This window comes from Buteo buteo, chromosome 11 (genome assembly GCF_964188355.1).
Source record: "Buteo buteo chromosome 11, bButBut1.hap1.1, whole genome shotgun sequence".
Taxonomy (NCBI): domain Eukaryota; kingdom Metazoa; phylum Chordata; class Aves; order Accipitriformes; family Accipitridae; genus Buteo; species Buteo buteo.
In genome coordinates, this window is record NC_134181.1 from 3,949,115 (window position 1) to 3,962,220 (window position 13,106).

General features: G+C 36.8%; 1 protein-coding gene across 1 annotated transcript in view; it reads right to left on the minus strand.

Annotated features, from left to right (window-relative positions):
- Positions 1-13,106, minus strand: part of USP10 (ubiquitin specific peptidase 10) — a 56,091-nt gene that overhangs the window by 24,313 nt on the left and 18,672 nt on the right. Inside the window, exons 2-4 of the mRNA XM_075039917.1 lie at positions 10,886-10,954; positions 7,143-7,188; positions 1,392-2,417 (exon numbers count right to left, since the gene is read on the minus strand). Of these exons, the coding sequence (XP_074896018.1) occupies positions 1,392-2,417; positions 7,143-7,188; positions 10,886-10,954 (1,141 nt within the window). The remainder of the gene's footprint in view (positions 1-1,391; positions 2,418-7,142; positions 7,189-10,885; positions 10,955-13,106) is intronic.

Sequence of the window (13,106 nt, forward strand, 5' to 3'; positions counted from 1 at the left end):
GGCAAAAAATAGTATGGAAACAGTAAAAGTCTAGAAAGTTAACTTAAAGCTGAAGCAACTTGGACAAGAGGAGAAAAAAACCCTTTTCATCTATAGCAAGCAGTTCTAGCTTTACGATTGTCACAAAATAGTTTTAAGTTAAAATTCACTACCAAATGACAGCTTAAGATTCTAAGAGTACAACAAACTCCACATGTATGGGTTCATATAATCCATAATCACCTGCTTATACTTTTTTTTTTTTAATACAGTCAACTGCATTTGTAACTCCTAAGTAAAAATACGCAGAAATATAAATTATTCTGACAGCTTTCGTCTCAATACTTTTAAGTAGTGAAACCATTACTGTGTAAGGAGGGGATGAGAGGCAGGCATATACTTCTGGGTATTCTCCAGGTCGGCTTCTGGTTACAGTAAAAAGTGTTGACTTGAAGCTGTCACACACAAAACACTATTGTACTTGTAAATTAGCTTGTAGCATAAGTAGCAGGATTTGGTACAAGCCTTTTCACATACAGACTATTTCACAGATTTAAAAAAATTATTTTTGTTCCAACAGTCACCAGTCAGTGACACAAAATGCAACCAACTGGATATTCTTCTTCATGTTTTCTAACTGAATCTGCAAAAACGATCTCATGCACATTCTAGCATTTCTCATTAGAACCACAAATATGACAGGACCAACTGTCAAAGCCCTTATGTTATGCACTGCCTTTCCTGATGTACCCTCTGGACAGTTCCTTGTGGTTATTCTTGAATAGGCAATAGCTAGCATTGTTTCTGAATAAAATAATATTGTTTGTAATGGTGAAGGATAATCTTCAAAATTTGAAAGACAGACCTCTCAAAAACAGCAAATCAGTAAATATAAAAACTATTTCCTGAATTAGAATTTCTGAAGCAAGACCTATTTAGACATTACACTTAAGGTACTGTAAGCGTCCAGAAACTTCAGCTACTTTGGCATAAATATATCAGTGTTCTTCCCTTCTTGTAACAGAAGGCATTACAAGATTGTAAATACTGGATAATATAACACACCATTTTCAGAACAAACTTTTCTAACATAATTCTCCTTATTACAATAGCACACAGCTGAATGCAACCAGCCTATTTAAAAATCACGGACCACTTAAAAATATTGTTTGACAAGTAGCAATAGTTTTACCACATCTGGGATAAAGACATGGTAACGTCCTGTTGGAATGTTTACTCAGGGGGATACAAAACTAGCTTATTTAAATTACATCTTCCATAGCAGTGTTTGAACAGTCATCTCATTAAGAACATTAACAGAGGAATCTTCTCTATCAATACAGCACGCTACTGTTTACAAGCAGAGTTAATACCCTTCCAGTGTAACATCCACTCATGTGTATTAACTATACCTGCAATCTTTATGGCTACAGGATCCTCTGAAACTGGAACAGGTCCCTCTTTGACTTCAACCTGTTTTTCAGGGACCAGAGTAGATGTGGCAGGAGGGGTATACTTAGTCTCAACATAGACCACAGATGTGGAAGCAGAGGGCTTGGAATTGTGAAAAAGACTAGCCCACGATTTTGCAGGCTGATTAACAGGGACTGATCCTGCAACCGGGACTGTTGCCTCAGTAGTAGGTGAAGCTTCCTCAGGCTTAGCTTGGTCTGAGTCAGTGCTTTCCACAGTGTGCAATTCTACCCCATTGGCAGCTGTGTCCTCACCAGAGGATTCAAGTGTTTGTCCATTAGTAACGCCAAGATTTTCAGTAGTATCAGTACCAGCATAAGACTGTACAACAGCTGTCCTTAAAGGGCTATCTCTGCCAGTCTCTGAGGGGATGCAAAACTGTTCAGAATTAGTAACACGGCATACCTCAGGCTGCCCTGCAGTCCTGGTATTGTCTAGTGTGCTAGAAACAGAATCATCAGAGACGGCTTCATTAACGAAGTCCACAGAGTTGTCCGGGCTGTTGCAAGTCCTTGGTGTGGCCAGGGAGGGTATATCTCCCGTCAGTTCCGTATCCTCCGTGCTTATACTGTTTAGTCCCGATGAATTTGCATGGCCATTTACAAGAGCTTCTGTGGGAGCAATGCCATCGCTGACATCTTCCAAGTAACTGTAGTATCCAGGGGGTCTTTTTTTCTTCTTTTTACGCTCCCTTTGCCCAAGGCCTCCAGACAAGCCATCGTTTTCAGCGTTAGAACCGCTGTCCAAAGCGAGGGTTGGATCAGTGAACTGGCAGTCAATGGAATTGTAGTTTGTTTCACCGAGAGTATCATCAGGGGTTTTCTGAGCAGGTGCACAACTGAGAATGAATTCTGGAGCCTGAGGATTCAGAGTACTTGAAATACTGTAGTCAGTGTTATTTAGTACAGATGACTGTGTCTCAATAACTTCATTAACACCAAATTCAATCCTCTGATACTCTTCCCCTGGAAAAGCAAAAGCAAACATAAGTTAGTGAATGACATCTAATCAAAAAGCTACAAAATCAAGAAAAAAAAAAATCCCGGTATTTTCCTGCAACTCAGAAAACAAACTACATTCCCTCAAACAAAAATAATTCTTATTCTCTATCTCAATCCTGAAGGCTATTTCAAAATGTCATTTTCTTAAAGACAACAGAGTACGATTCAGGTTTTCTTAAGCAGAGTATGTAGTTTTCCAAATCACTGCACACTTCCTGCAAATAACACCTATTAAATTCACCTATTAAAAAACCCATTAAAGCTCAATGACTTTAGCAATATTCTGCATTAAGTTAATTACTGGATAATTGCATATAAAATATAGTGCAATATTTAACTCCACACTGCTTTCTAAAGCCAGTCTTTTCCACTGACAGTTACAAAATCCAAGCCTTTACCTGTTTAACTTTTAAAAATATCCACGTGTGGAGTTTGGTTTGGGGGGGGCGTGCTTTGGTTTTCCTGGTGTGTAAAGACTTATCATCATCCTTAATAACTGAAAAATATTTTCATTAATTGTATGGAAACACTGCAATTACAGCTTTTGAAACTCTAGGCTTATCAATAACTTTAGTTTTATCACAGTTGAATTTATTACTATATGAGAATACAATATATATGACTATGATTCTATGACAAGAAATGTAACAGATACGCCTCAGCGTAAGTCAGCATTCAACTTGTACATACAAGCAGTACTGAAAAATTTATGAACAGGATTGGTTTGGGGGGGTTGGTTTGTTTCAGGTTTTGTTGAGATTTATTTATTTACCTGGGAATTTTTTACACGCTCTTTAAAAAAACACCAAGAAATATTCTCATGGCAGGCTGCAGTATCACAAAATAGTCAAAGTACTGCAATTTCATGGAACTTAATTAGTTTTATAATGCACGCGTGCTAACTAGTCACACTGGAATACTTCAGTTACAACTATTTCCATAACTATCAAATAAAGACCTAAAATTAATGTAACTGAATCTCAGGAATGTTAAAGGTTAAGCTCACATTTAAGTAGTTAAAGTTTTGTAGGTCTTTCTGTGATATATATGTTACTGTTTCAAAGGCATTCATTTTAATATTTTGTTTCCTCAAAGATGGGGGGGCTAAAACACATTTCAAATTTTTAAGACTGTTACTAGAGAACCAAATAACACTAGGTAGGTATTTTGAAAGGAATGTAAGTGAATACACCACGCAACTTCAAAGATTTTGTGCAACATACGTTATGTTTGACACATCAACAAATACCTATTTTCAACTGTACCACAGACACTAAGAATGAAGTGGGTTTTTTTAAAAAAAAAAAACAAACCAAACCCAACAACATAACAAAAAGCAAGCAACAGTTCCTAAGGAAAAAAAAAAGTTATTCGCACAACTAAAGAAATAATCCTATGGGAGAACAGAGTCTAGTGGAGAATGTTTTGATACATAACTGTCAATATAACTGTTTTGAAACTCTCCAAATACTTTCTAGAGAAGTCTGCTGATGAAAGTTTTAGCTTTAAAAAGTGAAAGAAAAAGAACCTACAAGGTACATATTTTTTTAATATCAAATGAAGGGTAACAAACATTCAATGTGTGTTGAGGTCTGACTTACACATGCAATACCAACATATTATGAATTAATGAACAAAAATATATAATACAGATTTTAATTGCTTTTCTGCTTTTATCTATTAACCTAAATGAGAAGTAAACACATTTCAATCTTGCTGCCAGTCAGACTAAAGGAAACTTTTTTTTAAAAAAAAAAGAACGAAAACCTCTCCCTACACATCTGATTTCTCTAAGTCATGTTAACAAGAGCCTAAATTTCAAATTTTCTTCACCCTTCCCCTACACCCATGAGAAAGCATTTTATAACACCATGCCTGTCAATCCACCATTCATCAACTACTTCTGCAATCACTGACCTGCTATCTCCAACCAGAAAAGAGGGCTTAAGTTTCTTTTTAAAAAATCAGCACCCTAGAGGCAGGGAGTTGGAAAGCTGCTGCCTGATATCAATATCCACTTAAGAGGGAAGGGCTGGGAGATCTCGGACATCACCTAATTGTTCAGCAGCAACACTAACTGGCTATCAGTGCTATATGCTGGCTGACCTGTCAGGACACACACAGCTCGAAACCAGCCACAGCTTCAGTTGCTTGCAAATGCAGAGCATGGGGTTTTAAGGGGTACGGGACACAAATCCACAACAAAAGTATTTCTCATTAGTTCATCTGCTTACAGAGCAACTTGTTAGTTCAAGCATGAACCAAGAGCTAGTTCTTTACCCTTTGTTACAACAGGAACAAGCACAAGCAACAACTGATAACACCTAATATTCCTCCAACCATGAGAAGAATGAATTATTTGGCACATTTCAAATCCCTACCAGTTCAAAATAATCTGGGACTTCTGCTTTTCCAAAATCCCTGTTAAAAAAATAGTAATTGCTTCAAAACAAAGAACATGGTTCCCCTTCGTGGGCAAGTTAAGTCTACGACAGCCAAAAGTGAGAGTTCTCGCTTCTGCACTCCTGTCCTGCTCCTCTACTCTACAACAAGCTTCCAGTAGCTGTGTTACCAAAAGCTAACCTAGGGGAAAAAAAAAAAAAAAAAAAAAAAAATCGGAGCGAGTATTTCCTCCCCCCCCCCCCATTTTTGGTGAACTTATCAGCTTACTGTACACTAGACAATCACAAGAGCCAACTCAGGGCAACTGGGGAGCAGAAAACAAAACACATCCCTTACAATTATGACACAATGGTAATTTAGCTGAAGGTGCTACACGAACATCGTAAGCTAAAATCCTGCCAAGAGCATAACTGATATTCTAGCATTTAACACACAAATTAGGAAGTTACAGCTGAGGAATTAAACTTTACACCTCACAGCAGGATTAGAATAATAAACATCAGTAGCTAATGTATAGTTAGTCTATGGAATGATTGGCAGAAGCTCATTTGCCGTAAGATTGTGTCAAGTTTGTTTCAAAAAAGTGAGAGGGATTTTTTTCTATTTGTTTTGACTTTCCACTTTGCTTCTGGGCATCTTTGTTTCAATCTAGTTCACAATGCTATTTCTGAATGGACTGAAACAGGTATATCTGTCGTGAACATGACACGCATACTGAAACAAGTATCAACAGATACTCCAAGGACAAAGCCTATGTACAATAGCAAAAGCTTTGAATACACAGTACTAACCAGTCTGAACAGAATTCTGCATATTAGAGCTTCAGCCATGATTTGATTATTCCTAGTGAGTATTAACAGAACTTCTAATTCCATAAAAGTTAAATACTGCAGATAAGTATAGAAAAAAAATTAGACTATGGGGAGTGACAACATGGTCAGTGTATGTCATCTTATTATAATTATAGATATTCTGCATAAGCACAGCATTCCATTTTAGTTTCCACAGCTTCTTATGCAGCCATCACAGTGACAATATGCATGCACAGTACAGTGCAAGCTTGTTAAAGACATTTTTCAGGCAAAACCTAATTTGCTGTCATTACCTAATCTCAGGGCTGGGAGGGGTTCTCTCAGGATCTAGGAATGATCTGAAAAACATTTGTACAAACCAGCTTTCTGTATGGCTTGTGAACATTAAAATCTCAGTCTTAAAGAACAGAACTTAAATCCATAGTCAGACAAAGCAATATATGACTGGACACCCCGTCATCAACAACAGTTGACAATTTATAACATATGGTCCTTTTAATGAACTTTTCAAACTTCTACCTAAAACTACTCAGGGTCCTAAAACTGGTCTTGTACTAAATAAAGGTTCCAAATTTTCAGAAATGTTGCATATCTGCTTTCAAATGGGACCTGTTGTCCTTCTTTATGACTGGCTATCTTATTTACCTTTAAATCAAGGCCAAAGTAGCTAAGCACAATGATTAGGTGTTCTTAAACATCAATATGTGCATTTTGGTCCTCTTAAGTACTTCTGAGAAATGTCCAGTCAGACACTTGCGTTATTTTGAAGGAGATCTGGGTAAGTCTCAGCTTCCTTGCTCTCCCTCTGGTTCAGGCAAAAATAACCCCACTAATTTACCTTCCACTTAAAATACTGTGAAAGTTCGGCTTAAACTATGGGTTGAGACAGAGTACATGTGTGACTGCTACAGCTTTACAACGGGAACTCTGTAATGCATTTTACATCAAGAGTCATACTTCCACCAAAAGAAAAAGGATTTTCCAGAGAAATAGCTAAGCCAGACAGAAACAAGAGTCAAAAGGAACACCAAACAGAGCACTGCTTGTAGAGCTGTCTTCAGGTTGCAACTGCCAGAAAATATTCATGCTATGGCTCTTACAGGAGGGCCAGCTGAATGCCACACTGGTTACTTATTTCTTCAGTACAAGTGCTCTAGCGAACTTCAGCCCCCCACATTTTTACAGCTACATCCCGCAATATTTGAGCAAGACATTAAAAGTGTGTGGTAGCACAATCGAGGAGTAAGCATGTCCACTCTAATTAGCTGATGTTCAATGCAGCATTTTCAAATACTTTCATGGATCTTATTCAATAAAGTTGTTTAAAAAACTAACCTGCAGAATATATGCATATACCTGCTGAATGTGTTCTAAAGATTAAATTTAAAGAGAGGCTGTAGTAAATCTAAGGTAAGCACCACAACCTTTAAGTTAAAAAAAATAGATGTTGATTTCTTACCATCATAAAACTTACCTGTGGACTTAATACCACATGAAACTGTTTCATTGTATGGGGGGAGCTGTACAAAAAAGAAATGAAACTTATTTAAAGACAAAGCAACTCTATTAACATTTGATATCAGTTTCATTTGAAACATCTGAATCCTTTAGAAGTAACACCATTATTAAGGTTTGATTTTCTGAGAGTATGTCTTGAACACATGCTTCTATATTTATCAAATCCCACACTGTAGCTTCAAAGTGTCCTTGCAGATTACCACAATTACTGAAAGATAATCTTGGTTACACACCATAGGCTCATCAAATTCTCAAGCAATTCACCTCACAGCATCAGGATCCTCCTTCATCAACAGTACTCACCACAATTTTACAATGAGGAACATATCCTCTTTTTAGGCAAAAACTGAAGATAGACCAAATTACCTGCGAAAGGATGAAACAAAGTTTTGCACAGACAATAGTGACACCTAAACCTTTTGATTCTCAACCTGCTTCAGCTATAGTGTTGCCCTTGAAATGTTTCAGCTAAGGTGTACTCTTAATCATATTTTTTAAAAAACAAAAATTTTTGATCATCAGCCTAAGCATAATGTAACCATAGCATATGGTTTCTATCTGGATTGCAAATATGTCTGGTTGTCCTGGTTTTGGCTGGGATAGAGTTAATCATCTTTCTAGTAGCTGGTATAGTGTTATGTCTTGGATTCAGTACAAGAAGAATGTTGACAACAGACTGATGTTTTCAGTTGTTGCTAAGTAGTGTTTATACCAAGTCAAGGATTTTTCAGCTTCTCATGCCCAGCCAGCAAGAAGGCTGGGGGGGCACAAGGAGTTGGGAGGGGACACAGCCAGGGCAGCTGACCCAAACTGGCCAAAGGGGTATTCCAGACCATGTGACGTCATGCCCAGTATTTAAACTGGAGAGAGTTGGCCGGGGCGGAGGGGGATCACTGCTCGGGAACTAACTGGGCATCAGTTGGCAAGTGGTGAGCAATTGCATTGTGCATCACTTGTTTTGTATACTACAATCCTTTTGTTGTTATTGTCATTTTATTATTGTTATTATTATCACTATTAATTTCTTCCTTTCTGTTCTATTAAACTGTTCTTATCTCAACCCAGGACTTTTACCTTTTTTCTTCCAATTCTCTCCCCCATCCCACTGGGGTGGGGGAGAAGTGAGTGAGCGGCTGCATGGTGCTTAGCTGCTCGCTGGGGTTAAACCACAACACTGGTATAAAACACTGGCATAGAACACTGGCATCATTTTATGGACTCAGTGGCTGACAGAACCCCTGCTACTGTGTAAATACAGGTGGGCAATTTCTAATCCCCACCTTGCCTGCCCCCAAACTCCCCCAGAAGTTGAAAGCCTTTTCCTGTGTCTGCATGTGAACTGGCAGCCATTGCTACATTACAATCCAGCAGCTGTCTGGAGAACAGCTGAACTGTTTCTGCAGAGGGAGATAAAACAGTATAGAGAGAGAGTATAGTGCAGTTTTATAATGCTATTCTAAATATTAATTATAATGGTGTAACAAATATCAAAGATTTCTCTGTTGGAGTCTTCAGTTCTCTGAAGCTACAGATACTTACATACTGCCTTCTTAAAGCACTATAGACAACAGTGCATCAGAAGTGGCAAGAAAAATATTTCTGAAGTTACATTATAAAAAAGTGCATAAAAAGAACACATACTGTAAAATCCATTTATAAACCATAATATATCTTAATGCAAATAAGAATCAATGGGTCAGAAAGAGGCTCCAAGCTGTTAAGAACCTATTATCCATATAAATACTGAACACAGATTCAATATAATTTTATAGTTAGAGCTAAGAAAAAGTTACCCTAAAAGTCTATCAGTTTATGATAAAACATGTAATTCTTGTTTTTCTCCAATTCAAAGGGCTTAAGAAAATACAAAGTAAAAAAAAGTAGTCCACCTATTGGTCCCCTACATATCTGGTTAATCAACAGCACTTTTGTGAAGCAGAGATTTCTGAGTTGACCTGTTTTGTACAACTGGGTCATCTGAATCATCTCAGTCAACAGGTATCTAATAGAACATGTATTAAGACCGCCATGTATAAAGAGACATTCTAGACAACTTTTAGCTTTAACTAGTCCCTTGCCTCAGTCCACCCTTCAGTCCATAGGTAAGGGACTTCAGGAGGACACCAGCATCAACAGATGCTGGGACTCCCAGAACTGACACTGCCCCTAAGAGAATGTATGTCAAACACCACTGCAGTATTATAATCTCAGTCTTGTCCTTCTTGAATTTCACCCTATTTTTTTCAGACCACTTTTCTCCAAAATATCTGCACAGTGTAAAACTAATAAGCATAATTTTTATTTCATCATCCAGATAATTAAAACATTAAACTGAACCAGATCAAGGACAAACTTAAGGAACATCGTTCAACACAGTTTTTTATTTTGATAGCTAACCAGTAAGTGGTACACTTGATACAGTTATAAAATTAAGTAAGACTGGTTCTAATGCTGTAGGTTCATGTTTCCTCAACATACTTTGAGAACAGCATTATAGAATTCAAGATATGACATTTTCATCTTCCACAATGTAAGCATTAGAATAGCTCATGTAGGACCCTTAAGGTGACACTACATAGGATGCAAACGTCACACTGCTGCTACTGTATTTAATGGTGGGAAAACAGCAATATAATCAGAAGAAACACTATTACCTGAAGATATACTCTGCATTGCTTCCCACCTACCAGAAAAAGATACAAAGCTATCCCTAAAGGCAAGTAGAAGCTATCTTTTTCTTTCTAAACTTCCCCCACCTCACTCCATTCCCTTCATGCACTTTTATTGTTTACTGGTATACTATACTAACCATGCTTGGAAATTAAGTTACAGAAAACTAAGTCACATTAACAATGGCCATCAGATCTGTAAAATGTGACAAAAGGATTTCCCCATCTACAGTTGAAGTGTTCATTTCCTTTATGTTGACGGGGGAGGACGGAAGCATGACTGAAATGTTTGAATGGAAATGTCTGGAGGAAAAACATGGAAATTGACATAAAGGAAAATTATTTTTCAAGTCTGGAGATTAGGACAATGGCCTAATACTCTTCCATACAAAGGGAAATGGTTTCTTCATTCTCTACCAAGGACTACAGAGAATAAGAGTCTACTATCTGTAGTATGTTATGAACTCAAACACACAAAGACAACTGTTTCCACTCCATGGCCCTCACTGTCACTGTAATTAGTTCATTACTGATCCACTTCTCAGACCTCATGCACAGCCTTCCTTGTAAGCATAGCTTTCACAGTTAGCAGTGCTCCACCTGTCAAAAAATATTAAGAATCCCTGTGCTTCAAAAGGCTCACAAGACTTAGAAGCCCACCTTAATTACAACCAAGAGCACTGCTGAAAAAGTTTTCTATAGATACACCTCTAAAAAAAAAATAAATAAATAAATCAAAGCTGAGGTAATAGGGCTGGATAACTCACTTTCAATATCCTATCACTACTATGTCAGCTATACCATCTCTGAAAGATGACAAGCAGAAGGTGGAATAATTAATTTCTTATTTCTAAAAATTGACTTAACATCCACATACATGGAAAAATGACTCCTGTTCAATATCTTCAGTTTGCAAATTAGCAAGCTAAGAGAATGATAAAAAAATAATTGTATTGTTATATTTCAAATACAGACAAAGAGATGTAGCTTTAAAACGTTATTTCTAAAAGAGGTTTAAAGTAGATCTTACCTCAACAGAGCATCGTGGAGTCACAAAGAACTGATTAAATTCATCAGGGCTGAACTCCCCAAAAATATACTAAAAATAAAAGAGAAGGATCTTTGTTAAAGAATTATTTATATTCAATACAATTAATAAATTTATGATAAAAATCTATTCAAGTACTAGCATTCAAATAGACCTGTATGTTGGGATGCAGAAACTCACCTGTTTGCATCCCAACTCTCATCTTAATTCTTTCCCGAGGCCTTAGCAAAGTACTTCAGGCTCTAAAACTGTATACAATGCATTTTCCTTCAAATTCCCACTAGAGGTAATCACAGCACAAACTGCAGCTCATCCCATGACTGGTTTTAAACCAACATGTACAGTCAGAAGTTGCATCAGTTCATATAAGCCCTAGACACAAGCTAGTTTACCTTCTAAAACAACACAAATACCTACCCTTCACAACAGAAAACACAGGAATTACTTTTCCAGAGTTCTGCTAAACTAATGAATTATGCAAGACTAATGGTACCACTACCTGAGTGCACAAGCACAGAAATGAAACTGCCTAGGTGTACAAAAATACACAAGATCTAAATATCATCAATTTTGGTACAACTGCTCTTACAAATTTTGTTACCCCTGTGCCTGAAAGTCTGCACAACAAACCTAAGTTGAAATGTCTTTTCCCAACATTATCTCCTTGCATCTCTTTAGATATTTTGCATCTATATTTCTATGGAGAAGAAAGAAAAGGAAAAAAAAAGGAAAAAAAAGTACCTTACAAGACCACAAAAAACCCCCACACTAAAATGAGATTTTATATTTAGTTTACAGAAAATGAAACATTCCCAATAAAAAGTAACATTCCCAATAAAAAGGCCTGATGTTGGCATTTCATAGCACCTGGAAGCTTCCATAAACTGTTGGCATGTGGAAGGATATTCACATTAAGAGTCACCAGTCACAAATATTATGGCTATGGAAAAAAGGTCAGTTTGGTCCAGTACCTTACAATACCACTCTCATTCACCTTCGCTGTACTCTGACAGTCATTCTTTGCTATCCTCCACCCTTCCATTAGAAAAGCTTTTTCAGCAGTGTCAAGTCTTGCTCATGGTAAATCCTTAGCTTGGCTATATCAAGATACAACTAACTAGACTGGGAGTTGAAACATAGAAAAAAGTTCTTAAAATTTGAAAAATCACCTCTAGTGAAGCACAGACTGTTGCCACAAACTGTAGATACAGTAAATCAATCACAGTATTTTTCTCAGACTTCAGGTGGTTTATTCCAATAACTCATGTACTTGCTGTTTGCATGACTCAGTCATCTACATTCATAAATTTCAACGTTTAAGTTAAATTCCACAGCAGTTACAAAATGTATTTTCTTACACAAAAAGTTTTTTATATGTGTATCACTTATGTGTGGAAAGAGCTTAACCATTTTAATGCCCTTCAGTGTTTTTAAACAAATATTAATATAATCTGGTTTAGTCAACAAACAATTCCAACAGTCAAAATTAACTGGAACGTCTGTGATACAATGTTTGAAGTCCAGTGAAACAATTAATGCTTTAAAAAAAACCCCTTCACTAATCAGCTGCTAAGTACCAACTGAGACAGTACAACACCTAAACAGAACAGGATCCCTAAACTGTACTTGTGAATGGTTTCGCAGTTCTTGGCACAGGACTTAAAACTTGGCTTATGCTCTCAATATAACCAAGTCATTTTTATTCAGTAACATACCATCTAGAATTTATCATATTCCAAAAACATGCCTAAAAAACCCACTTGCTGAATCATAACTAAATTATGTTTTTAGGAGATATTTTTGATGCAGTCATGCCTCAAAACAAAACAAATCTCAACTCCAGACTACTAAAAGTTATCTAAATCCAACCCTAATTCTTCCATATAATAAGACAATCTTTTCATTTACCAGCATTTTTAACTGAGATGTTACAGGCCTGGTACTTCTGAGCAAATTAAGTGCTTCTTTTTTAATTAGGGAACACCAAACAAAAGTGAAACAAAATGATCATTAATACTATCTTAATGGAATGGTTTTACTATATAATGATGTATTCACATAGGGAAATGCTGTGTCTATGCAACTGTTTCTTCTTAATTTAAAACACATTATCAACATCTAACCCAAAAACTAATCCTAGTCTGACTCTAGCACAAAAAAACCCGTCCCATTTGGGCCTGAAGAAACCAGAATTTTATTTGAT